This window comes from Pseudorca crassidens, chromosome 12 (assembly GCF_039906515.1).
Source record: "Pseudorca crassidens isolate mPseCra1 chromosome 12, mPseCra1.hap1, whole genome shotgun sequence".
In the NCBI taxonomy this organism is placed as follows: Eukaryota; Metazoa; Chordata; class Mammalia; order Artiodactyla; family Delphinidae; genus Pseudorca; species Pseudorca crassidens.
In genome coordinates this window covers 52,306,427-52,332,923 of record NC_090307.1, presented here as the reverse complement: position 1 = coordinate 52,332,923, position 26,497 = coordinate 52,306,427, and the positions used below count along the sequence as shown (strand labels likewise).

The following is a 26,497-nucleotide window of genomic DNA, read 5'->3' as shown; positions in this document are numbered from 1 at the left end:
GAGTGTCTCTGTATTCTTTGTAAACGTTTGGAGTTGCTTTCTTTCTCTTTAAAATTTATTTGTTTATTTATTTTTGGCTGCATTGGGTCTTTGTTGGTGCGCATGCGCTTTCTCTAGTTGTGGCGAGCGGGAGCTACTCTTTGTTGTGGTGCGCGGGCTTCTCATTGCGGTGGCTTCTCTCGTTGCGGACCACAGGCTCTAGCTGCGCGAGCATCAGTAGTTGTGGCACACGGGCCCAGTAGCTGTAGCTTGCGGGCTCTAGCTGCGCAGGCTCAGTAGTTGTGGCTCATCGGCTTAGCTGCTGCGTGGCATGTGGGATCTTCCCGGACCAGGGGTCGAACCCGTGTCCCCTGCGTTGGCAGGCGGATTCTTAACCACTGTGCCACCAGGGAAGTTCTTGACACACATGCGGAAACAAGAGCTCAGTATGTTTACAAATAACTGAAATGTATCTTGCTAGTAGCCCCACAGTATTATAGGTAGTTTGTTTTCTTCCTCCCTTGTGTTAATCTCTTTCACAACTAGAATTATGTTACTTGTTCAGTGTCTGTCTTCCTGACCATAAATTTAAACTCCATGAGGGAGGGATAGTGTCTACGTTTTGCACTGCTGTATTTCAGCATCCAGCTTGCTGCTTGGTACTTGATATATCATTAATAAATAAATGTTTGCAAAAATAGGAAATAAATGGCTGGATATTTTTTAATGTAGAAACAGGTCTTATTTGAACAAGCTGATTGGCAATTCTCGGCGATTCTGTGTCTGATTATCAGCTAGAGACTCTAAAATATAGCCAGATTCAAAATCAGTTTCCTAGCATTTTGTCTGTTTCTTGATCCACACAGCCCTTCTTTTCTTAAAGATGATCTATTTTCCTTCCTTTACAAGGAAAATTCCATGACCGCTGGGGGGGTGTGAACTGTCCATCCGTATTCTGCGTATGGATCTGGCTTTAGACATATATGCTGCCACAGGGAGAGGGGTTTTTTCCTGCACAAGCACATCAGCCATGTGCTCTTTGCTCAGTGGCATTGCAGGACCTGACTGGTCCAGGCATGGTGCTCTGCAGTCCCCCCAACCTGGTGGCCTGGCCCAGCCAGTGCGCCACTGCTATGTCAGATTCCACAGCTCTCCTCTGGGATTTCTTCCACAGTCTATCAACCAGCCGTTGCCAGGTGAGCAAGGTAGGGCCTCACTCAGTTTCAGCACCTTTGCTGCTGGATGAAGCTTTAGATCGTGGAAAGCAGAACCGAGCATGCACCTGACAAACACACCTTCAGGCTGAAGCCAAGGCCGTTTTTGCTTTCAGCCTGTAGCTTCTGTTGAGAGGGGACAGCTGACTTTTCCTTCTCATCTGTGAACACATATGTATTGGTGCAAAACAGTTTGCTTCTTCAAGGAGCACAATCTGATTTGACTTCTGCTACGGGAGCATCTGGAATCCTGGCTTTAAAATTTGCCAAATCATGACCAGAGTTATCACAACTTAGTTGCTGAATCTGGAGATCGAGCTCCTGGGGCTGTGACCTCAACAATTTGAAGCTGCATTAGAGAAATGAAGGAAAGAACAGTGGGGATGTTAGCATTTGACTTTGAAGCCTGGTATTTGAAAACGAGAATTTTCACAAATACTCAGAAGCTTTTGATACTCAGAAGCTGTATCAGTGAAAGTACGATTCTTAGATACATAGTGGTTCTTCTCTTTAGGGCTTCTTGAGGTAGTGAGCTTCCCCTCGTACGTGAGATATACGAACCAGGGGATGGGATCTTATGACATTTTGCAAAGGGATTTCCTAACTGCTCAAAAGGCCAGCTCTGCTTTCTAGGTTAGTGACGCTCACACCTTTTCTTGCCGGGCCCTGATTGGGACCTTGGAAGCTTTGTGACTCTGAGTCAGAAAAGGAGGCTGAGGGATGAAGACTCCCGTGGTCTCTAGGTTGAAGTGGGACTGCTTGCTGTCCAGCCCTGATTCCTTGCCTGCAGTACCTCTTTTACCTGAGGTAGTGAGATAGTTCTCCAGCCCCCAGAAAGGTCTCGGGCCACCATTCCCGCATCTGCACCTCAGCGTGGGAAAGGCTGCTGGACCTGCGGGCATCAGACCAAGCCTCGGCGGTGCGCTTGGAGCCCTGATCCTACCGGTGGTCCTCGATCCCCTTCTTCCCTAGCTGGTGTTGCAAGCAAGCAAGCACAGCCCCTCTGTGCTCACTGCTCCTCACTTGCTGGTCCAGAGCCAGAGAACAGGGTACCCAGCCCCGGGGGCTGCTTCCCAGCCCGGGAAGGACCCCAGATTCTCTCTTAGCAGCTGTCCCTCTGAGATCCCATCCTTATATCTTGCTCAGACACTGCACATGTCACCAACAGTGGAGCCAGATTCCAGCTTCACCCCATGGCGGGTTGCGCTTCCTTGTTGCCTTTGGTTTTAAAAAAGCAAATTCTTCTTGTCTTTTTCATAGTTTCAATCACAGACACACACACACACACACACATTTATAAGTTGATGTGGAAATAGGAACAAGTCTAAAAGGTCATACACTAAACTCTTAGAAGGTGCTCTTTGGGCCCTGGGGTTTGCAGGTCATTTCCTCAGTTTCTACTTTATACGTTTCCTAATTTGAATTTTTTTTTTAAACAGTGGAACATAGTACTCTTATAGTCACAAAAGCAGGGGGAAAAAATCCATTTGGAAAGATGAATGTTTAATAAACTCAAACAGAAGAAATCCATTTTAAACGGATCATGCCTTCTGCCTATGAACTGCTGAGCTGTGCTGGGGGCCCTGGCCCTTCTGCCCACCCAATCACCCCAGCCCTGCAGGATGAGGGTCTTCTGCCTCCCTCTTCTTCCCGCTGTAGTGAGACAATGGGAAGCTTTCTGAGGATGATTTCTGGGCTCCTGGTGATCAGGTTGGGACCTTGTGTATTGAATAGAGAAGAGCCAGTAGTAATTGTGTATAGAAAAGCATTGAGTGGAAGGTCTGGTGCTCTCTGGGAAAATCCCAAACAGCCACCGGCAGATGGTGGACTTCATTAGTTTATTCAACCGGCCCTGATCGAGTCCCTGCTGTTTACTGAGCATCTTCCATCCCTGGGGCTATGCAGGTGAGGAGAGCCTGAGCAGCTCACTGGCTGGAGTGGTCAGTTTTGTCTGGGGGAGGGAGGTGACGTGGTCAGTGGGAGCAGGACCCAAGTAACACAGCAAATAAATTACAAGTCTGGGGGCTTCCCTGGTGGCGCAGTGGCTGGGAGTCCACCTGCCGATGCAGGGGACACGGGTTCGTGTCCCGGTCCGGGAAGATTCCACATGCCGCGGAGCAGCTGGGCCCGTGAGCCATGGCCACTGAGCCTGTGCATCCGGAGCCTGTGCTCCGCGATGGGAGAGGCCACAACAGTGAGAGGCCTGCGTACCGCAAAAAAAAAAAAAAAAAAAAAATTACAAGTCTGTGGGTGTCTCGTGGCTATAAGTTATTTTTATGATTGGAGGTTTTGTTTGTTTGGGTTTTTTTTGGTCATAATAACTGTTGGAACAGATCTGAAGTAATTATGACCTCAGCTGGCCCATCCTCTGTGTAACTGAGGGATCCGTGAGGCCCTCATTCCCTCACGTCTGTGAAGAGGTAACCCTGCCCTACAGCGGCCTGCCAGCCAGGAAGGGGACTCCATCCATGGGGGGAACCACACAGCTAAATTGCCTTTTTGTGAGGGTAGGAATGGTTGGCCCAGATGGTCAGGGTCCCTTCTTGCTCCCAAAGCTTGTGTTTTTCCCCCAGAGATTATTAATGTTCCCTGGGTGGAGAGCATTGATCCAACTCGACCTACTTGTTTGACACCAGTGCTGAGGCTGGGGGTCACCTTCTTTATCCCAGCTTGGTCCTAAATCACCGCCCTAAACCCTGGGCCCAGCTGGAGCTAGGATGACCCTGCCCCAGCCTCACTGGTCAGCAGGGACATTAGTGAGCCCAGAGTCCACTCTGGTGAGGCTCTGCTGCCGTAATTCCCACTGTGACCAGCCCTGGGTCCCAGGACCGCTCGGTGGTGACTTACACCACAATCAACCATCAGCCCTAATGATAAGTGGATTAATTTGGTCCAAGTAGGTATATCCAGATAGGCAACCTTGTCATGGATTAGAATTTCCTTGCCTAGGCAGAGTCCGACATTCAAAGGGTAGTATTCTAAAATGAGTCTGGGGGCTTTAGGGAGGCTGACTTACATATGAGTGTTGAATGTGAACCACATCGGCCTCAGAAGTGTTGGTGGCCAGTATGGAAGGGCCCAAATTACAATTGTCAGACAAGATGGGGAACCCTGAATTCTGAGGACTCAATCTTGCATTTAGTGATTTCGACGTATAACACTTGGGCTCTTACTGAATGTCTTCTTGGTTAATAAGGGGGCATGCTGTTTTGGCCCAAGGCTAAGTATTCCTCATCAGTCATTAAAATATTCAAAGACCTCTGCTTGTCAACTGTGCCCAATGGTAAGGAGTCTGCACAGTAATGGACTTGGTTTATGAGGCAGATAACGGGGTGAAAAGTGCCTGGTGAAGGTGGGCCACCCGCCCTTAGCCTTCCCTTCCACTGTGGGCTTTCTGAAGATAGAAGATAAGGGGAAAGGTTACTACACAGCTTGGAAGGATTTAGCGGGGTGGCAGGGGCAGAGATGAGCTACCATCACAGGGCAGGCCCTCGTGGCAGGAAGGGCAGGCATCGCATCTTCGTTTTTCTGGTACCATATGACAGTTTCTTTACAATGATCCGTGGTAGTTCTTTCCAAGCTGTATACGTGCATCTCAAAGAATATATTGCTTAGTTCTGTTCATGAAGAAGGGAAGCACACATCTGCTGAATTTAAAGGAACAGGTGGGCATTTGGGTTTTGAATTTTTTTCCCTCTGAGGAATCCAGACCTTAAGTGCCTCTGTGTGTGTGAGAGGGAGAGAATCTATACCTGTTCAACTCATGAAGAGAATATCAAATGTACTGGCTTTTCGAAAACAAATCCTTATAAATATGTAGAAAGATGTATTCTAATTTGATTATTTTCCAAATAGCATCTGTCTTTTCCAGCATAGGAATTGCCGGATGTGGGTTTTAGATGGGGGAATTGTCAGATTGTGTGCTTTTATGAATTGACCTAGTTTTCTAGGGTGAACCCCCTGGTTTGAATGTTGGACGGGAGGCCCAGGGCGCCTGGCAGGGCCTCATGTGTCCTCCGTGTGTTCCTTTGGACACATTTTCAGCTGGAGGGCTGGCCATGCTCTTCTTGGGGTGGGAAAGGGAGACAGCCTCAAATGCCAGAGGAGCTTGAGGGGTTGTTAATGGAATTCCCTGCTGGTGGTCCCATGGATTCCCCCTTGAATATGAGCTCCTTGAGGACAAGAGTTAAGCCGGGATCAGCTCTGTGGTCCCAGCAGGCCAGGCTTGGTCGGGTGGGTGGGCAGAAAAGGATGCACCTGCCTGGCCTTTGCTGCGGCCTTGGTTGTATCTTCACTGCCCAAGGGGCCAACCACAGAGCTTCCCAGGGGACCTCTGATACGATAACTGAAGGAAGGGAGAGCTTGAAGCTGCACAGTTGCTGCAGTCACCTCGGCTGCAGATTGAGCCAAATGTTAAATGTCTGTTTACCTGTCACCTGAAAATGCAGAGGTGACAGGTGCCTCTGCGTTCGCCTGCAGAGGAAGACTCAAAGTTTGACAGGATTTGTTGGGATTTTCAGGATCTGAAACCCATACATTTATTTCTGCCTGTGACTATGTTATGTCTAATGACAATTTAGGGGTGCATACTTAAATTAATATTTCACTTTTGATTTAAAAACTCAGAAGAGGGACTTCCCTGACAGTCCAGTGGTTATGACTCCGCGCTTCCACTGCAGGGGGTGAGGGTTTGATCCCTGGTCGGGGAGCTAAGATCCCACATGCTGCGCGGTGCAGCCAAAAAAAGAAAAAAAATGAAAAACGAAACTCAGAACATTATCCGCAGATAAACAGAGTAAATATCATTTTAATCACAGCTGCAGAGGAGACATTGGTATTAAGTAAGAAGAATGCAGGGAGGCCTGGGGCTCTAATTTTATAGGTGGCCAGTGCCTCAGCGAAGGTGACACCAAGTTAGTTCTGCTTCGAAGGGGGTGTAGGGGTGGAAGGAGCACGTGTCACAGGTTGGCTCGGGCACAAGGCATTTGGGAGTGACCTCGCCACTGGCAGGGGTTGGAGGAGCGGCCAGAGCTGGGACAGCCAGGCTGACCCCAGTCATTTGAGCGGGGAGGGCATCAGGTCAGGCTGCAGCCCCAGTGGAGGAAACTGGAGTAACAATCAAAATCCCAGGAGCTCCTGGTCATTAACTGTCCCATGCCAAGGACTTCATGTCTCTTTGTTTCTTACTTGCTCTCATTTTCCCGTGTCATAGGTGAGGAAACTGGGGCTCCAGGATTAAGGAGTCTTCTAAGGTCCCAGAGCCTCCAGACTCCAGGACGGAAATCGGAGTCTGTCTGACCCAGCACACGTGTAGCATCATACCGTCCCTTGGATGGGGAGCATGGGACACCTATCCCTGAGAGCTACACTGGGTGGGAGTGTGACTAACTGGGGGTTTGTCCCTGTCCCAGCCTGGGACTCCGTCCCAGGCAGACCTGGCACCTAGAGGGGCTGTGCCTCACGATGGCCTGGACACCTCCTTCAAAGCCACAGCCGCCAGGTGTTGTCACAGGGGTCCTGGCGTGCTGAGTCCCTGGACTTAGGGGGCTGCACAGGCGAGTCCTACTTACTCATGAATTGGCCACCTCTCAAATCCCCACCTATAAAATCAGTTCCCCACCCCCTCAGGTAAGACCAGTGTCTCCCTGGTCTGACTGACTGCTGGAACTCTAACAATACCATATTACAGAAGTGGAAGTTTAGCATAAGTTAATTACAGAGTAAACTGCAGATCTTGCAGAAGTTCAGTGTGTCATGAAGACAGTGAAGGTGATGTTGGAGAGCTCCTGGGTCTCACATGTGGACAAACGAGGCTCACTGGAGAGAGAAGCAGGGAGGTGTGTGCTGAGTGTTTTAGAAAGGATCTGACTGTCAAAACATGAAGACAGGCTCTGAGAAAATTGATGAAGCCCTCGAATGGTTTGCAAAAATGACCCTTCTGATTGTCTTATTAAAAATAAAACACGAAGCAAAAAGGTATCAGTGTGGTTGGTCAGAAAAAGTACACACAGAACAAAGCAAAAAACATGCGTTTCATTTTTTTATTCTTTAGAACAAATTAGAACATGGTTATAATTGCATGTTCTTAACCTAAATGTTATCAAATGAACACAAAATAGACATAGTCTTGTAATTTTAATCTCATTTTTTTCCCAAGGTAAAGACCCAATCAGATATTTTTCTGTCCACACCACCCTTCTGCCAAATCATTTACTATGAAGTGATGGCCCTTGTTCACATGGATTTGCTATAAAATTACCAACCACCATCCCGCCTGGTCTCAATTAACTAGGACTCATTCTTATTTCAGTCTGACAAAAGAAACTAGATTGAGGGGGTTTGGGCAGGTGGTTTGCAGTTCTTTAGCAGATGGAAAGAGTTTGTGTTTTGCCTCATCACGCCCTGATATATATTCTCCCTGGTCTCAGAGAAATTCTCCCAGGGGAATAAGGTCTGCCTTGTTTCTAGTTGCTTTCGAAATTATGGCCCAGAGACCATAAGTTTTTCCTTGCCTCCTAATGATTTTGAGATTTTATTTAGTACGGTTTTAATGTTTAATATTTATCAGCTAAAGCTGGTTCAGACCACTGAGATCTGAATACTTAACAGTACTATCTAATGCTTTAGAAAAAGTGCACACAGTACCAAAGTTATACACTATCAGAGGCACCTTGTCTTTTGTTGGTTTTAGGCAGCATAAAAAGTATCCATCGCTTCCCTAATCACCAGAGCAGCCCTACAACCAGGGAGAAAAAGCTCAGGATTCAGCAAGGCAAGATGGGCTTGGCATTCAGGGTACAGGCTGGGAATATGGCAGCCTCTTAAAACACCTTTTGCCTGATTTTTTTCTTAGTGGACTTTATTTTTTTAGAACAGTTTTAGCTTTATAGAAATGCCTGATCCATTTCACAATGCAGTTTTAACTCCTAGATTTTTTTTTCCCTCTCTCTGCAGACGTCGCCTCATCTCCCAGAGATCGTCCTTGGAGACCCTGGAAGATATTGAGGAGAACGCTCCTCTACGGAGGTAAGTTTTTGGGTTGCATTTATGTGTGTGTGAATGGCCTGCAATACAAGGTGGTGGCCAAAGTTTGAATTTTTTTTTTTAGTTTTTGATCTACAGAATTAAATTCTAAAAATGACCATCAGATCCCCACACTCTGTTTGGAAACCCCAGCCCTTTGGAACATTAGAACTAGAACACTATGAAATCCCAATTATGCATCAGAATAGCCCAGTTTGCATGTGAATTCAGGTGCGGTTACCTGTTCCTCTTGAAAATTGTTGCTTAATGAAGAAGAGCGCGTCTCTTGCCCCGGCTTTCTCAGGCACGGGGACACAGTAATCACAGTCCCTGACTTCATTAGCAGGTGCCACGATGGTCCTCCAAAGCCAGGTGCTGGGAAACTCAGGTAGGTCCGCTGTGAGTGCTCCCTTGGGGCTGAAAGCATTCCATTTTCTCCCTCTGGATTAGAAAAGTGCTTCCGAAGCATCTTTTTCTCGGTGACAGCAGTTGCTGAGCTGTGCCGGGCCTCTGACTGGCAGCTCTCCTTCCTCTAATCTGCGCCTCGGTCCACCTGGCCCCCCTGGAGTTCAGGAGACACACACTGCGTCCCCTGCAGCCCTCACCGCAGCCCCAGCTGAGCTGGCTGTGCAGGAGGAGCTGAGGCAAGACGGGACCTTGTGGGACGCTGTGGCTTTACAGGAATGCATGGCAGGGGCAGAGCCGAGGGAGGGTGTGTGCTCTCATGCCCTCGCACCAGCTCCTGCGGGAACCCCCATCTGCACCCTTCATGCATGCTTTGGCTGCTGGCCAGGGATTGGCAGTCCCCGGCTCCTCCCTTTGAGCCTGGGAGGATGCTGAGGTGGAGGGAGGCGTCTCCCCCTGGAGCGGGCTCCTTCCCTGCCTGGAGTTTCACCCCCAGGTCACGGGTCTTGTCCACAGACCACCTGGATAAAGGGTGGAGCATAGACAGGCCAGGCCTGGGATCTGATTGGAAGCATCAGTGACTGTGAATCTCATCACCGACATCATTCCAAAGAGAAAGTCAGGGCCAGACAGTCCGATTTCCACTTTGGAAGTCTTTTTGAAAACACACATAGCCTCTGGGACCATCTTAGGCTGATGGTGTGTGGCTGTGTGATCCACGTGGCCTGGGCACAAGTGTTCTTCTGTCCGTCTCTATTAAGTGGCCCAAAGTAATCAGCGAGCGTCAGGGAGAAACGTTCTCAGGTGGCACCGAGTGGCTTTGGCATTTGAGTACAGTTGATGCCAATCAATGAACAGAACTGCAAAGGCCCTGGAGTTTGGAGAGGATGCAAGGGGCCGTGGTCGTTCGAGCAATGTGGTAGCTGTGACCAAGGAAACCAGGTTAAAAAAAGGTCACAGGCTCTAAAATGTCACCTCGGGGATTCCAGGTGGTAAAGGGGGGCCAGAGAAGGAACTGGGTGCTGTGTTCCTGGTCATGGGCCCCATCACCCCTGTACCCTCCTTTCAGAGTCTGCCCAGGCTGGTCCTCTACCCCTCAGTCCTGTGATAGCACAAATGGGCAGAGTAAAAATGGCTTCTCTGCCTTAACTGTAACTTCATCCAACCCTTACTTACAGAATGCTATACTTAATTTTCAACAGATCTTGTGTAAATATAAAGTTTAAAAAGTAAGTCTGAAACCAAGGGAGTTGGCAGTTTAAGAAGTCCTTATTTTCCCTAATGGACTTTTTTTTAATTGAAAAATTTCTGATATTTACTGCAGAAGCAAACTTACAGACATACAAAACAAATTTATGGTTACCAAAGGGAAAGGGGGCGGAGGAAGGATAAATTAGGAGTTTGGGATTAGCAGATACAAACTAACTACTATTATAAAATAAACAACAAGTTCCTATTGTATAGCACAAGGAACTGTATTCAATATTCTGTAATAAACCATAATGGAAAAGGATATATATATATATTTATGTAACTGAATCACTTTACTGTACACCAGAAATTAACACAAAGCTGTAAATCAATTATACTTCAATAAAGAATTCTGATACTTACTTAGAAACTTACTTGTTCCTAAGAAATAAAAATAGCAGAAGGGGCATTAGTTTGGGAGTCAGGGGACTTGAATTCTTGGCCTGATTCTTCTACCAACTGGTTATGTGGCTTTGGAAATTCATTTACCTACTCTGGGGCCTCGGTTTTCCCACCTGTAAAATGGGAGGGGCAGATCAGCTGATCTCTGTCCTTTCCAGCTCCCCGATTCTGTGAAATGAATGTACCAGTAATGGTGCTGAAGTGTTTTGGGAACTGCGGGGGCGGAAGGCTATTAGCCCAACTTGCTTTTAAACTCAGCACCTAGAACAAAAGCCTCCAAGGCATCTATTAAAAACCTTTTGCATAATTAAGTGTATCCCATAATCAGTGCTAACAAGAAAGAGCCAATCTTTCATTAAATTAGTTTTCAGTTTAATTCTATCCTAATTTAATTTTACATCACTTAAAATGTATGGTTTTAAATGGGTATTTTTACACGTCAGTGCAGATGGCTTTGAAATTAATTCCTTCTTTGCTTAACCTGCCATAACCTGAGTGCTTAGTCTTCCAGTTTCCTTGGCAATTGTTGTTAATGCCACAATTCTCTGAAAGCGTTTCTTAGGTGGGGGGTGGTGGAGGCTGAAGGCTTAAAAAAACACAAGACAACAAACAACTTGCTGATCAAAGGGCTGTATCAGTAGCATATGCAGTTAGAATTGGATGCTGGTATCGAAAGAAAGCACCTCTGTTATCTGTTTAAAAGTCTTGCCTTTCTCTTGCACATCACAGGTTAGTTTCCTGTATCCACCTTGAACTCCAAGGACTGAGCATTTGCAATGAGAGGCTTTAGACTGGGGTTTTCCACTTTGCCTGGTGGTTACCTGGTATCCCAGAAATAAGGACCCCTAGGATGCCTCTGTTAGATGTCCAGAAAGACCTCAGTTCAGCTGCAGCAAATGCGGCAGCCGTCACCACCTGCCCCAGTTCCCAGCCTGTCTCAGTTGATGTGTGCGGGCTGCCGTGCCATTAAGTAATTTCTGGTGCCGAAAGGCACCTGTGCCCCTTTTGCCAACTTCCGGTTTCAGCAGAAGGCTGGGAGATTTTGTGCCCAAACCTGAGCGTAACAGCACCTCTTTCTGCAGGTGTGGAGGCAGGGAGCAGCTTAGGGTCTTAGGAAGGTATCCTCACAGTCTAGCTCTTAGCCCACTGCCCTCAGACTGGGGGACCCAGGAAGCTCTGCATTTTGGGGGGAAGCTGGGTAAGGATGTGAGGATGCTCCTGAACAACGGTCCAGCAACCAATGATAGCACACATTTATGCCTTCAAGGATTCTCCTGTCTCCAGTGACTACATAGTTCTAGAACCTTCTGCGTGTGTGAGAGAGACAATTGGGGACCTTGGGTGGCCTGCAGACTCTAACAGTCATTCTGGAGGTAGAACAGAGGCAGTCTGAGGTGCTGGGTCTGCTTCCAGAGAGCTGCCCCAGGAAGGCTGAGTGAGGCTGAATCTTCTTGGACCCCAAGAAGGCTGAATCTGGGTTCGGAGGCTTGGAGTCGGGAGGGGGATTAGTGGGTGATTTTCCCTATTCAAACCCTTCCTGAGGTCCACAGGAAGCATCTACAAAACGCCCTCAGGCAGGGTTCTGCACGTCTTTTTTTTTTTTTTATACTATTTATTTTTGGCTGTGTTGGGTCCTCGTTGCTGAGCACGGGCTTTCTCTAGCTGCAGTGAGCGGGGGCTACTCTTCGTTGTGGTGCGCGGGCTTCTCATTGCGGTGGCTTCTCTTGTTGTGGAGCACGGGCCCTAGGCGCGTGGACTTCAGTAGTTGTGGCACGCAGGCTCAGTAGTTGTGGTGCACGGGCTTAGTTGCTCCACGGCATGTGGGGTCTTCCCGGACCAGAGCTCAAACCCGTGTCCCCTGCGTTGGCAGGCAGATTCCTAACCACTGCGCCGCCAGGGAAGTCCCTCTGCACGTCTTTAAAAGAATCTATTTAAAACCAAGAATTCAGGACCCTTAATAAGGGCTGTGGTTTTCAGAATACAGGAGGCAAACAGTAACAAAATATGCACCCTTTGTAGTTAAAGGTTTTAATAATAATCACACACTTGAAATGTATATATTAATGTGTGTACATATGTATGAATGTGAATATTTGTATTTGAACGTGTCACTTGACACTGTATGAAGCTCTTGTAGAAATCATCACGTTTAATCCTCACAACATTTCCAGGGAGGGATCTGAAATATTACTAGTGATAGGTCACTAGGGCTGGTAGTGAGTTTGTGGTGGATGCTGGGAGGGCCACTCAGGCTGTGGCCATGTGCTGTGAACCCTGCTCCGGTGGAATGGACATGACTGACAGGGAGGCTTCCTTCCTCTAGATCCAAGGCCCAGGGAGCCCCGTTTCCCTGATGAAAGCCACCAGATACCTGCTACCATGTCTTTGCTTTGATCTGCACTCATTCACTTTACTATATTTTTTTTTCAAGTTAAATTACATTTTGAGGTGCTGTTTCTTAAGAGAAAAAAAATAATTTTCAGCACTGTCTGGGAAAGGGCTTGTAGGAAGGCTGGCCCTTACTTGAGGGCAGGTAAGGGGGTTTGGGAGCTGTGCACCTAGCCTAGCCCAGGGCTATCCCCCAATTTCCCTTGAAGGGGGGGAGCCCTTGGAGGAGAGTAAAGGTTCAAGCTGCTAGGCAGGTCTGTGATGCTGCCCATTCCCTAATCCTTTGCCACCAATGGGCCCCCACACCCCACCTGCCCTCAACTGTACCTCCTCGTTGGGTCATCTTGTTATTCTCTTACCTGAAGCCTCAAAGTTCAGAAGTGAATGAACTCGGGTGATGGCCTGGACCTTAGTGTGGTTTGGGGAAGCCGGGCACTGCTTCTCTGGAACTCACTCTCTGAAGCATAAGGTCTCAGGCACCCACGTCTGATGCCGGGAGCCAGCCATCGGGGTCCATGGTCGGAAAGGTAAACAAAAATATTTGGTAGCAAAAACCCAACGAGAAAAGTCATTGCTCCCTTTCTCAATACAACACCAAACTTCAGATTCTCAGTTGCTGGGATTTTTGCTTTTTTCCTAGTTTTTATTGCAGTTGTATATCTTAGAATTTGCCAGGTACCTTTGAAAAAATATACAGAAATAAGATCTTTTCAGCCTGTGGTCTGTTCTGTTATTCCTGTAGTGCAAACACATGTTGTATATTCTAGGAAAAATTAATTGGAATCCAAGTCAATTTGTTCAACAAATATTTATTTAAAATTTATCTTTAAAAAAAAAAAACCAACAGCCACTAGCTGGGTCTCAGTCTCTGATTCTCATTCAAAGTAAAGCTGCGACTTCCAGGCAGAGACAAGTTAAATGTTGAGGCAATAGTCCAGGTAATTCAGGCCAGAGTCCTGCTACAGAAGAAAAACTATTCGGGGTTGTTTTTAAACTGAATTTTCCAGTGTTTTTTTCCCCTCTGGATTCTTTAAATTTACAGTTTTCTGTTCCCATTACCTGTGTTGATACAGGAGGATTCTTTTTAAGATGACAGGAACAAATAATGTCGTTGGAATTCGTGTAGGTTATGTTATTGTAACTGATGACAATAGTTTTCATTAGCTGGCTCTTCAGAGACCCATATAAATTATTATCAGTATTATCGAGGAAGTTGTCTGTCGTTGGGTTTTTTTTTTTTAAAGCTTCCTTGCTTCCAGCCATATAGTCCTCATTATCCTTGGGGTTACTCAAACCATTTGAGTCTGGTCTTTCCTTCCTGTCTTTGTGTGGAGATGTCTCAGCTGTCCACGGGCAACTGACTGTGTTTTCGAAATGGCTTTATTTTTCAGATGTCGTACTCTCTCAGGTTCGCCCAGACCAAAGAACTTTAAGAAGATTCATTTTATCAAGAATATGCGGCAACACGATACCAGGAATGGCAGGTATCATACTAACAAAAGCTGCCCCCATCCTGCTGTAGGAGGGGGTGGGTCCAGTGGGGAAGGGAAGAGGGGACCCTTTGAATGGCCAGACCTCACAGAGTGAAGCCCGCTGTTGAGATGAACAGCATCTCATGTAACCTTCCCTAACAGACTACTATTTCCACCCCACTCCTGCCAGAATCATCCATAGAAGTTTATAGAAGATACTGCTCTCTAATGGCAACCAAAGTCTTAGTTTTTTAGACTAACTAAAACTGAATTTTTTTTTTTTTTTTTTTTTTTTTTTTTGGCGGTACGCGGGCCTCTCACTGTTGTGACCTCTCCCGTTGCGGAGCACAGGCTCCAGACGCGCAGGCTCAGCGGCCATGGCTCACGGGCCCAGCCGCTCCGCGGCATGTGGGATCCTCCCAGACCGGGGCACAAACCCGTGTCCCCTGCATCGGCAGGCGGACTCTCAACCACTGTGCCACCAGGGAAGCCCTAAAACTGAATTTTTAATAGTACTGAAATATATTTTTATTAGGAAATTTTGAACAGAAAAACAGTTGAGTTTTTTGGGTGTTTTTTGTTGTTGTTTCTTTTTCCGCTTTTTTGGGGTTTGTTTTCTTTTTTCACCAGGGCTCTGTGCTCTGGTCAGTCAATATCCTGCCAGATCTGCGCCTGAAGTCGGGTTTGGCTCTCTGTTGATTTTCATTAAGAGGGGAGAATCACGACTTTGCCAGCAGATTCTCCCTGGGCGCCAATTCAGATTCCTGGGCCTGCTGACGTACGTCTAGAGCATGTGTTTCTCCAGCAAAGAGTTGCTCTTTTGGAAAGGGCTGTTAAATGAAAATGATGGTTAAATGTATATGACCTTGGTGTTAAAACCTTCCTGGTGACAAGTGGTGACAAGTGGATGTGAATCCTTGTTGCATTGCTTATAATTGAATGGCGAAGCCCATTCATGGCAGCCTCACAGCAATGCTGGGAACAGGGCTGCAAGCCCTCTTGGGGTCCCCTGATGCTCTGTGCTCCTGGGGGTGGCTCTTCTCCACCAACCTGTGACCTGGATCATAGTTAGAGACGCATCCCAGAGCAGAGTTCCTGTCCCAAGACCATTTCGTTTGATCTCCTCCTGATGTACAGAAGCTCATATGGGCCCCACTAATAATCTCTAATCTATACCAGATGAAAACTGCTAAAAAGTTAGACTCATGGCATGATTAAGGCCCAGCATTACTATAATTTGGTGTAAAATACACTGTACAACCTGAATAACTAACAATTACAGTATTTAAAGACTTGTTTTCTTCAAGTTTTTAAACCTCACTTGAATAGAGAACATAGCTATTCAACGTTTTAGAATGGCCAGATTGAACTCTCCCATCAAATAATTTTATGTCCTCAGTATGTAATCCTATTTTAAGTACAGAGCTTTCAGTTAAAATGAACCCAACTGTCATCTGTGAACTAGAATACCCTGAGTCTCTTTCTCTCACCCTGACTCTCACTGTCACAATTATTGTGCCTTATTCATTTCACCACCGTGTTTTTCTTTTCTTTTGTGGCTCTTACTGAATCCAGACCTTACTTATGCCCTTTTTAGTATAATTATTCATCATTTATGTATGTTGGTGTTTTTGTCCATAATCTCTTGAACCATAAAATAAACATAGAAAGCCTCGACTTCCTAAATAAAATCAATGGCAAAACCAAAAAGGGGCCAAATTAATGGTATTCCCCACTTCTCAATGCTGTTGAGGACACAAAGTCAGATAATCAATCACATGGCATGGTTTGTAGTGAGAGGATGCAGTTGATAAAAGATTTGGACCAATGGGATCACCAGTGTATAGTATATTCCGAAGCCACCTTCCCCGGCACACCCTTGACCCTGGAACAACGTCAACAGTCCAGAAAGCATGCGGTTGCTGGCAGTTCTGCTGGGGAATTTTCAGAGGGAACCAGAAGGGACTGTTAGCTTATCTGGAGATCTAAGAAATGGGCTTTAGGGCAGAAAAGCAAGCTCTCAGCACGGGCTATATATAATATAGGCAGTGGTGACAGCCGGTTGTACCTGCGTAGGTGAGAACTGCTTTTTCCGTGCCAGAGAAGATGAAAGGCCTAGAGATGCTCTCCTTCTTCCCTCTGGTTGATTTATTAGCAGGAATGGACTGTTCTCAGACAGATGAAAGAAAAACTCAGGAGGGCACCAGGAAGAAACTATGATTTCTGAGGTGACAGAGGAAATTGTGGTCAGGAGCTGATGAATGGGGGGGAGGGGACCCACCGCAGCCGGGCAGCAGGCGTGAGGTCGTCCTGCTGGAGGTGGCCTGGGACGGGGATGAGCTCAGAGCTGCGGTGGTGGGTAGCAGGGGGCCTGGACATGCTCTCGGGAGGGAGGGACCGGGGCGATGCCTGGGGGTCTCCGATGCTCCCACCTCGGGCATGCGGGGTACACACACAACACCACACCAAAGGGGGCCTTCCTGCAGCCCACATGGGAGCCACTTGACTCGGGTTTGCCTGCCGTGTTGGGAGGAAAGAGACTTTACTGAGAAGCCTGGAGTTGTTCACTAAAGCACTTCAAAGGTCTGGACTGAGAACAGAGTGGCCTGAGCACTGGTGTGTCCGCCTCTTCCTGTGCCAGGGAAGACAGACTGAAAGGGGGCCTGCTTAGCCCCCCAGGCCCGTGGGAGGCATCCTCCCAGCTGGGCAGGCTTGCCCCTACTCCAGCCCCGACTTCTGCCCGCTCACAGCTCTGCCCAGCTCCGGAGTCTCCTTGTGACCTCCGGGCAGCACAGACCAGCCTCCTGGACAGCAGGCCGAACCCAGGGCCCGCTCCCTGTTCTGGACCCGAAGACCTTGGTGCTGAGGTTCCCCCGCCTCCAAGCCTGCTGACCATGGGGCACTGGCGTCAAGGGGAACTTGGGCTCCGGTCTCAGCAAGGACTAGAGCGCGGCGTGGGAAATGAGTAGAGCATCTGTTATAAGGTTCTAGCCTGACCTGACTGAGAGTTTTAAGCAAATTTTTGAGATAGAAAGGGAAAAAAAATATTAAAACTGAGAAGCAAATACAATAAAAGACAATACTTGTGTCACTGAAGAAACAAAAAGTCCAAGTTAACCTCATGATCCGTAATATCAAGGTAGCTACTTAGAAATAAACCTTGGGGCCCCAGCCGGTCCGTGCTCACCCACTTCATTCTGTGACATTAGACCAAGTCCAACGGCACGAGAAGCAGAGGTGAGCCTCTTCCTTAGAAGGTGTGGCTCCGATGGAGGATGGAGCCCACTTTAAGTGAGAACCGTCTTCCTCTGTCTGGAATCGGTGCATTCTATGAGGCTGGCACTGGGGACCAGCCAGAAGGCTTTGCGTCGGATCAAGAGCAGAGAACCATGCTGAGAGCGTGTGGGACTCTGGCTGCAGACCCTCAGGCGGGAGGAGCGAAGAAGGACAGAGCCTGGACACAGACTACAAATTCCATGGTGGGAGCTTTAGCTCCGCTGTTAGAACCAGGTGACGTGATGGGTTCCTCCCTGGCTGGCAGGTGTTTCATCTCCCAGAAGGTGGGGCAGGTGGTGAGGGAGCTGTCACCCTCTAGGTCTACTTCTGCCTAAATCGAAGACGGGCTGGTGATGGGGAGGCCTTGTAGGACTTGATAGTCATGAAAAGAAAGCAATGCTTGTCTGGGTTTTAGGAAGACAGATCTCAGAAGGTTCAGACTGAGAAGTGGATTCTTGTGGCTGCATCCATATTGCCAAAAGGGATTCTAAAATTAAGAGTAACATAAAGTGATGATGGGTAACATTTAGTGAGTGCTTCCTGGGTACCAGGCTCGAAGTACCTCATAGGCTTTGTTTCACTCACTCATCTCAATGGGTATTTGTTGAGTAAATTAAGGCAGAGACCTTCTATTTTATGTTTCTTCCAGTTTTATTGAGCTATAATTGACTTACAGCGCTGTATAAGTTTAAGGTGTACAGCATAATCATGTGACTTATACGCATCATGAAATGGTTACCCCAATAAGTTTAGGAAACATCCATCATCTCATATAGATTCAAAGTAAAAGAAAAAGCAAAAACGTGTTTTTTTCCTTGTGATGAGACCTCCCAGGGTCCACCGTTAACAACTTTCATACGTAACACACAGCAGTGTTAATTATATTTATCATGTTGTACATTTCATCCCTAGTACTTACTTATCTCATAACTGGAAGTGTGTACCTTTTGACTGCCTTCACCCAACTCCCCCTCTCTCCACCCCCTGGAGAGACCTTTTAAATGAGTTCAGTCTTCAGGACTATATTTCGAGGGATGGAGAGACTTTAGAAATACAAATAATCCTTGAAACAACCTCATGAGGAAGGTATTACTGCTGTTGTGTTGGGCAGAATAATGTCCCCCAAAGATGTCACTGTCCTATTCTCAGGACCCGTGGCTAGGTCAGGTACATGGCAAGGGGGACTTAAAGTTGCAGATGGAGTTGAGATCGCTGATCAGCTGCCCTTAAAATAGCAGCAGGATTATCCTGGACTGTCTGGGTGGGCCCGGTGTAATCACAAAGGTCCTTAAAAGCAGAAGAGGGAGGCAGGAGAGTCAGTGTTGGAGTGATGTGATGTGAGAAGGACTCAACTGCCCATTGCTGGCTTTGAAGGCTGAGGAAGGGGCCAGGAACCAAGGGCTGCGGCAGCCCCAAAGCTGGAAAAGGCAAGAAAACAGATTCTCCTTTCAAGCCTCCAGTGGGAAGCGGCTCCAGACACCTTGATTTTAGCCCCATGAGACCCATTTCAGAGTTCTGACGTCCAGAATTGTAAGATAATTTTGTGTTGATTTAAGACCCTAACTTTGTCGCAATTTATCACTGCAGCCATAGGAAACTAAAACACTCATCATTTCAGTTTACAAAGGAGGAAACTAGAGCACGTGGCTAGAAGGTGGGGGGTGGAGTCCAGATTCAGACATCAGATTCCGAGTTGGAACCCTCATATGTTGCTGGTGGGAATGTAAAATGGTGCAGCCACTATGGAAAACAATTTGGCAGCTCCTCCAAAAGTTAAACCTAAAGTTACCATATGACCCAGCAATTCCACTGGCAGGTGTACCTAAAAAATTGAAAAGAGGAATTCAAACAGGTACTTTCACATCAATGTTCGTGGTATTATCATTCACAATAGCCCAAAGGTGGAAACAACCCAAGTGTCCATCAACGGATTGTGGATAAACAAAAGTGGTATATACATACAGAGGAATATTATTCAGCCGTAAAAAAGAATGAACTACTGATACCTGCTACAGTGTGCTGTTTGAAATAAGCCAGACACGGGACTTCCCTGGTGACGCAGTGGTTAAGAATCCACCTGCCAATGTAGGGGACACAGGTTCAAGCCCTGGTCCGGGAAGATCCCACATGCTGCGGAGGAACTAAGCCCGTGCGCCACAACTACTGAGGCTGCGCTCTAGAGCCCGTGAGCCACAACTACTGAGCCTGAGTGCCGCAACTACCGAGCCCACACGCCTAGAGCCGGTGCTCCACAACAAGAGAAGCCACCGCAATGAGAAGCCTGCCCATCGCAACGAAGAGTAGCCCCCGCTCGCCACAGCTAGAGAAAGCCCGCGCGCAGCAATGAAGACCCAACGCAGCCAAAAATAAATAAATTTATTAAAAAAAAAAAAAAGAAATAAGCCAGACCCAAAGGGCCAAACACAATATATGATTCCATTTATACGAAATATCCAGAATAGGTAAATCCCTAGAGGCAGGAAGTCAACTAGAGGTTACCAGGGCCTGGGGGAAGGGGGACAGCGTTTCTGTTTGGGGCAGTGGAAAAGTTTTGGAAACAGATAGTGGTGATGATTGCACAACATCGTGCGCGTACTTGATGATACAAACTCGTACACCTATAAGTGGTTAAATGGCATATTTTATATTACATATATTTTGCCATAATAAAATAAAATAAAACACCAGTGATAGCCATGGGGCTTTTAAAACCATATTCAGAAGAGGGAGGAAAGGGATGGTAAACTTCTTGGGGTTGATGGTACAAGGACAGAGCAGATGTCAGCTGCTGGGCTAGCATCAGCATCTTTAACAAGTAGAACTGTGAAGAAATGTAGACTGAACAAAGCAAGGTGCTGGGCACACAGGAGGTCCTCAGCAAGTGTTTGTGGAATAAATGAATGGAGAGGCCTTACATTCTGAATGGTTCAGTCTTCAGGACTAGATCAGGGAATGGAAAGAATTTAGAAATAAAAATGATCTTTAAAGTGCCGGGGAGAATAAAAGAAGTCCTGAGTTGAATGCCAGGCACACATTGCCTTTAAAAAGTGAAAAAGAGGGACTTCCCTGGTGGCACGGTGGTTAAGAATCTGCCTGCCGATACAGGGGTCACGGGTTTCATCCCTGGTCCAGGAAGATCCCACATGCCGCGGAGCAACTAAGCCCGTGTGCCACAATTAATGAGCCTGTGCTCTAGAGCCTGTGAGCCACAACTACTGAGCCGCGTGCCACAACTACTGAAGCCTGTGTGCCTAGAGCCCATGCTCCACAACAGGAGAAGCCACCGCAGTGAGAAGCCCGCGCACCACAATGAAGAGTAGCCCCCCGCTCCCCACAACTATGGGAAGCCAACAGGCAGCAATGAACACAGCCAAAAAAAAAAAAAAAGTCAAAAAGAGACTGAGGTGGTAGCAGAGGATAAGTTCTAATAATTGTAAACCAGCAAGCCTAGAGCTGATTGCTGGCAGAGTTCTGGAATGGACTGTTAAGCAGATGGTTTGTGAGCTTTTAGAAAAGAATGGAAGTGGCCACAGCCAACATGGCTTCACTGAGAAAGAGTCATGTTAACTTCATGTCCTTATTGATGGAATAACTAGGCTAGTAAATTAGAGGACCTCCACGTTGACATTTCTTGATTTCAGCAGAACATTAGACTGTTCCATATTACGGCATCTCCCAGGGATGCTGGGTGACTGTGCAGCTGGAGAGCCTGCAGGCAGCTGAAGTGTGTTAGCCAAGCTTCGTCAGCCTGAAGGGAGCTTGGGAGGAAGAGCACGTGGTATGCCCTTGAGCATCATCTCCTCTGCAGCCTGAAGGCCAGTCAGCCTCGTGGTGGCCCACGTGGAAGACCAAAAGCAGGAGGAGACTGTGTTATAGCGGAGAACGAAGGCTCGGTTCCTTCAATGGCTCCCCGAGGTTAAACTTAGCAGGGATAAATGTAACAGAGGTAGATGATCAATTACAGGACAGGGTACAGACTTTTCAGAGGTTCATGTGAAAAATATCTCGGAATTTAGGTTTTAAACAGTGTGCTCCATAGAGGCTAACGATGTGAGGTCACTACAGAGTGAGCTGACGTAGCTCGTCCTGATAGAAGGAGATAGCATCCCAGAAATGTATCACCTTTGCACCCAGCCAGGGTCAGTCGCATCTGTCGAGCGAGCTTCGATCTGCACGAGTGTCACGTTTTAGGACACTGGATTTGTATTAGGACGGCCCCATTGTTGGACTAGGATTTTCCAAGCCCCCCTCCCCACGGAGGGTAGGGGGCATGGCACATAGCCAATGGGAATAACCATTCCGCCCCATTCCATTGAACCGCCTATGTGTAAATAGCCATTTTTCTGGAAGGAGACAAGTGCATCTGGATAGACGGCACCTAAGAAAGCAGTCCCTTAACTATGAAGAATGCAGTGATAGCCTGTGTTCAGTCTTTCCAGCGCCTAGGTGCTAACCTCTGCTCTGCACTGGGACTCTTTTAAGTGATGAGATGTATCTGTGCGTAAAGCCGTGATCCTGTCTCATGGAGTTACAGGCTAGTCGGGGAGGCAGATGATAGACAAGTAAGTGTGTCTTACCAGAGATGGGATAGATGTGCTCTGGAGGAAAACTGAAGCTGCTGAGGTGGGGGCAGGGCATGTGCTGGGGCAAGATTCCACTGATGGAGAGACCTTTGAGCAGACGTGGGGAGGAGGTGAGGGAGCCAGCCCCGTGTGGTCCCAGCGGGGAAGAGCGTTCAGGGTAGATGGACAGTTGCAGAGGTGCTGAGGCCGGAACGCAAGGGCTGTGCCTGGGGAACCATAGGAAAGCCGTGTGGGTGGAAGAGAGGGAGAGAGGAGGGAGAGATGCACCCTGAGGAGTCCTGGGAGGGTGAATCGTGAAGATGTCCGCTTTCACCGTGAGTGAGATGGGAGCTATGAGGGTGCTAGGCAGACGACTGACGTGCTCTGGCTTGGCTTTGATCAGAACTCTGGCCAACCAAAAATCAAGGGCAAGCATCACAGGTCTTCTTTTTTTGTTTTTTTTTTGTTTTTTTTTTTTAAGTCTTTATTGAATTTGTTACAATACTGCCTCTGTTCTATGCCTTGGTTATTTTGGCCCCGAGGCACGTGGGATCTCAGCTCCCCGACCAGGGATCGAACCCGCACGCCTTGCATTGGAAGGCGATGTCTTCACCACTGGACCGCCAAGGAAGTCCCATAGATCTTCTTTGGTAACCTTATTCTTATAGAAAATTAGAGGGGGTGTGCGTAGAGTGTATTGTCTTCTAAAAGTGAATTCATTTTGATACGAAGTTCAGAAATGACCTGAGTTCTTTCAAAAACTGTTCACACATGTATAAGCAAACCCTTTGTCACGACAGAGAGGAGTCCAGGACCCCCTGCCTTAGCGTCTGGAGGGGGCCATTGAACATCCTGAGGATGGTGGTTGGGGACTGGGAACTGCCGCTTGGTTAGTAGAGAAGAGCCAGTCACCATTCACACTGATCTGCATCTTCACAGGGGGCACCGGGGGCCCCCGAGTCTCCTGGGTTAACCGGAAGTAAAGACAGATCTCGGCCCTCGGGGAGGAGACACCCTTGAAAATGACAACCGTTATGAGGCTAGCTAGTGCCAACAGAGAGCTGATTGCTGGCCAGGTAGATCTGGGTCATCAGAATGGAAGGTGAGCGTGAAGACTGAAGACTAGCCACTGGCCAAAGACACATTATGTCCTGTGACCCTCATGGTCCTGTTAGGACAGGACCCTTCCTCTGGGCGCTTGTCTTTGAGAGCAGTGGAAGACAAGAGCTCTGGTTTCAAGTGGACATCACCCTCCCTCAGGCATTACTTTGCATCCTTTTGAAGTCATCTGGTTTTCGAATGTCTGCCTTGAGCACAAGCGATGGCTGCCACTTGCACTGGAAGTGCCCCCTCCTGGGTCTGCCGTGAGAATCACTGCGTTCTGAACAGGCAGAGAAGTGCTCTTTGCAGTGAGTGGACTGGTCTGTCTCATCCCTTGACAGGAGTGTTCAGAGACTTAAAAAGATTTCAGATAACGGACAGAGCGTCGAGCTCGAGGGCTGTCTCTTTAAAGGGTGAACTCAGTAGGAAAAACAAAAATATGAAAGATTCCCGCAGCTTTTATCTACTATGTAAAGTAAGATAGTTAAAAAAAAAAAAAGTACAGTAACTGAAGTCAAGTTGTAACCTTTCATTTTTGTATTGAAAAGTTTGGAGGGAACTGGGCGAATGGGTCATAACTAAATTACAACCTCGTTTGTCATCTCATCAGTTCCGATCTGTCAGCTTAGTTTAGTTTGAAAAATGAGTTGGAGGAAGTGGCACGTTCCAAAAAACAAAACAGCTAGTTACCAACTCTGGACGGGCCTTCTAGAAAGAAGAAATATGTCATCGCCTTTTCTCTCTCCGTGCAACTCGATAGATGTCAGGCATCTTCTGTGAGGTTCCCTGAAACACCTCCCTCTTCCCAAGCACGCATTTCTACTCCCAGAACTTTTATTTTTTTCTTTTTGGCTGTGCCACGCGGCTTATAGGATCTCAGTTCCCCGACCAGGGATTGAACCCAGGCCACAGCAGTGAAAGCCCAGAATCCTAACCACTAGGCCACCAGGGAACCACCCCCCCACGCCCAGAACTTTTGTTCTTTATTAAAAGACTAGAACCCTCCGTCCCCCCAGCAGCAGGAGGCTGGCAGGGAAGCATCTTTGTCAGTATCATCATCGGTGTTCCTAACCGATTGTCAGCAAAACCTCAGTCCTGAAGGACAGCGAGTGGATAGACTTGAAGGAGCCTCAATAACCCCCACACCTCACTGAGACTCCTGGGCACAGCCTGTTCTGTCACCGAAGTGGCCCCCAGAGCTGCTCTCAAACATGACTGCCCCATTGACTGTCCTCTGCTTCTTCCCTGGTGCCACAGGGGGAAGGAGGACCTGGGCTGTAGACCCGGGGTCCATATGCAGGGTTTATTATGGTTTTACTATCTGTACCTCTTTAAGGAGCACGGAGGGCATGCTGGCTTTTTCTGTGACTCTGCACGAGGCTTTTGAGAGAAATTATTTTCGGTCATAAGCGCCTGTGCTTGGGGCTTCTCCTGTGCGATGTACTGTGCAGAAAAGTGCTCAGCCTGGGAATGCGTGTTGCTTCTTTTCAACCAGTTTGATTTACAGGAAATAAAATGAGACACAGAAAAAAAAAGGTTGAGAGGTTGGAGAGAACCTTCCCTTGGTGGTTCAGTTTTGACTCTCTGCTTGACGAGAGGGCCTGGGAGCCGGGGGGAGTCCAGACCTTGGTCCCCACCAGTGGTCCACAGCAGTCTTGAGAAGAAAACCATCATTAGGGCCAGTAGATGGACGGGGCTGGGGCCACGCTTAGGACACACTTAGGACCAGTGCTGTCCTGGAAGAGCAAGGATGAGAGGGCTCCAGAGGGGACTTCTAACCTCGGTGACACCACGCTCAGCTTGTTTTCCTCCTTCCTACCTCCCTGCTATGGGCTGGATGGTATCCCTTCAAAATTCTATGCTGAGCCCCAGCCCTCTGTACCTCATCATGAGACCTTATTTGGAAATAGAGTCGTGGCAGATGTAATTAACTGGTTAAGATGAGATTGCGCTGCAGCAAAGGAGACCATAAACAAGACGAAAAGACAACCCTCAGGATGGGAGAAAATATTTGCAAATGAAGCAACTGATAAAGGATTTATCTCCAAAATTTACAAGCAGCTCATGCAGCTCAATATCAAAAAACCAAACAACCCAATGCAAAAATGGGCAGAAGACCTAAAGAGACATTTCTCCAAAGAAGATATACAGATTGCCAACAAACACATGAAAGGATGTTCAACATCATTAATCACTAGAGAAATGCAAATCAAAACTACAATGAGGTATCACCTCACACCAGTCAGAATGGCCATCATCAAAAATCTACAAACAATACATGCTGGGGAGGGTGTGGAGAAAAGGGAACACTCTTGCACTGTTGGTGGGAATGTAAATTGATACAGCCACTGTGGAGAACAGTATGGAGGTTCCTTAAAAAGCTAAAAATAGAACTACCATACGACCCAGCAATCCCACTACTGGGCATATACCCTGAGAAAACCATAATTCAAAAAGAGTCATGTACCACAGTGTCCATTGCAGCTCTGTTTACAATAGCCAGGACATGGAAGCAACCTAAGTGTCCATCGACAGATGAACGGATAAAGAAGATGTGGCACATATATACAATGGAATATTACTCAGCCATAAAAAGAAACGAAATTGAGATATTTGTAGTGAGGTGGATGGGCCTAGAGTCCAGTCATACAGAGTAAGTCAGAAAGAGAAAAACAAATACTGTATGCTAACACATATATATGGAATCTAAAAAAAAAATAAAAAGAAATAAAAAGAAAGGTTCTGAAGAACCTAGGGGTGGGACAGGGATAAAGGCGCAGACAGAGAGAATGGACTTGAGGACATGGGGAGGGGGAAGGGTAAGCTGGGACAAAGTGAGAGAGTGGCATGGACATATATACACTACCAAATGTAAAATAGATAGCTAGTGGGAAGCAGCCGCATAGCACAGGGAGATCAGCTCGGTGCTTTGTGACCACCTAGAGGGGTGGGATACGGAGGGTGGGAGGGAGACGCAAGAGGGAGGGGATATGGGGATATATGTATATGTATAGCTGATTCATTTTGTTATAAAGCAGAAACTAACACACTATTTTAAAGCAATTATACTCCAATAAAGATGTTAAAAAAAAAAAAAGATGAGATTGTGCTGGAGCAAGGTGGCCCCTGATCTAATCACTGGTGTCCCTATAAAAGGGGGAAACTTGGAGACAGACATGCACATGGGGAGACGCCATGCGGCCTTGTGAGGGCTGGGGTTATGCTCTCTAAGCCAAGGAGCTCCCGGAAGCTGGGATAGGTGCCAGGAACAGGTCCTGCCCTCAGGGAGAGAACCTGGCCCTCCACACCTTGGCCTCTGGAAGCCTGAGATGACTGATTTCTGTTGTGGGAGCCGTTGCCACAGAGCTAGGTGCATGGCACCTTGTTACGGCAGCCCTGGCAAACGCCACATTCCCTCAGTCTC

The 26,497-nt window shown here is 47.4% G+C and overlaps 1 protein-coding gene across 1 annotated transcript in view; it reads left to right on the top strand.

The window, feature by feature from the left end:
- CABLES1 (Cdk5 and Abl enzyme substrate 1) overlaps positions 1-26,497 on the top strand; it is a 105,560-nt gene that overhangs the window by 32,861 nt on the left and 46,202 nt on the right. The window contains exons 2-3 of the mRNA XM_067699532.1: positions 8,148-8,219; positions 14,054-14,146. Coding sequence (XP_067555633.1) covers positions 8,148-8,219; positions 14,054-14,146 — 165 coding nt within the window. The remainder of the gene's footprint in view (positions 1-8,147; positions 8,220-14,053; positions 14,147-26,497) is intronic.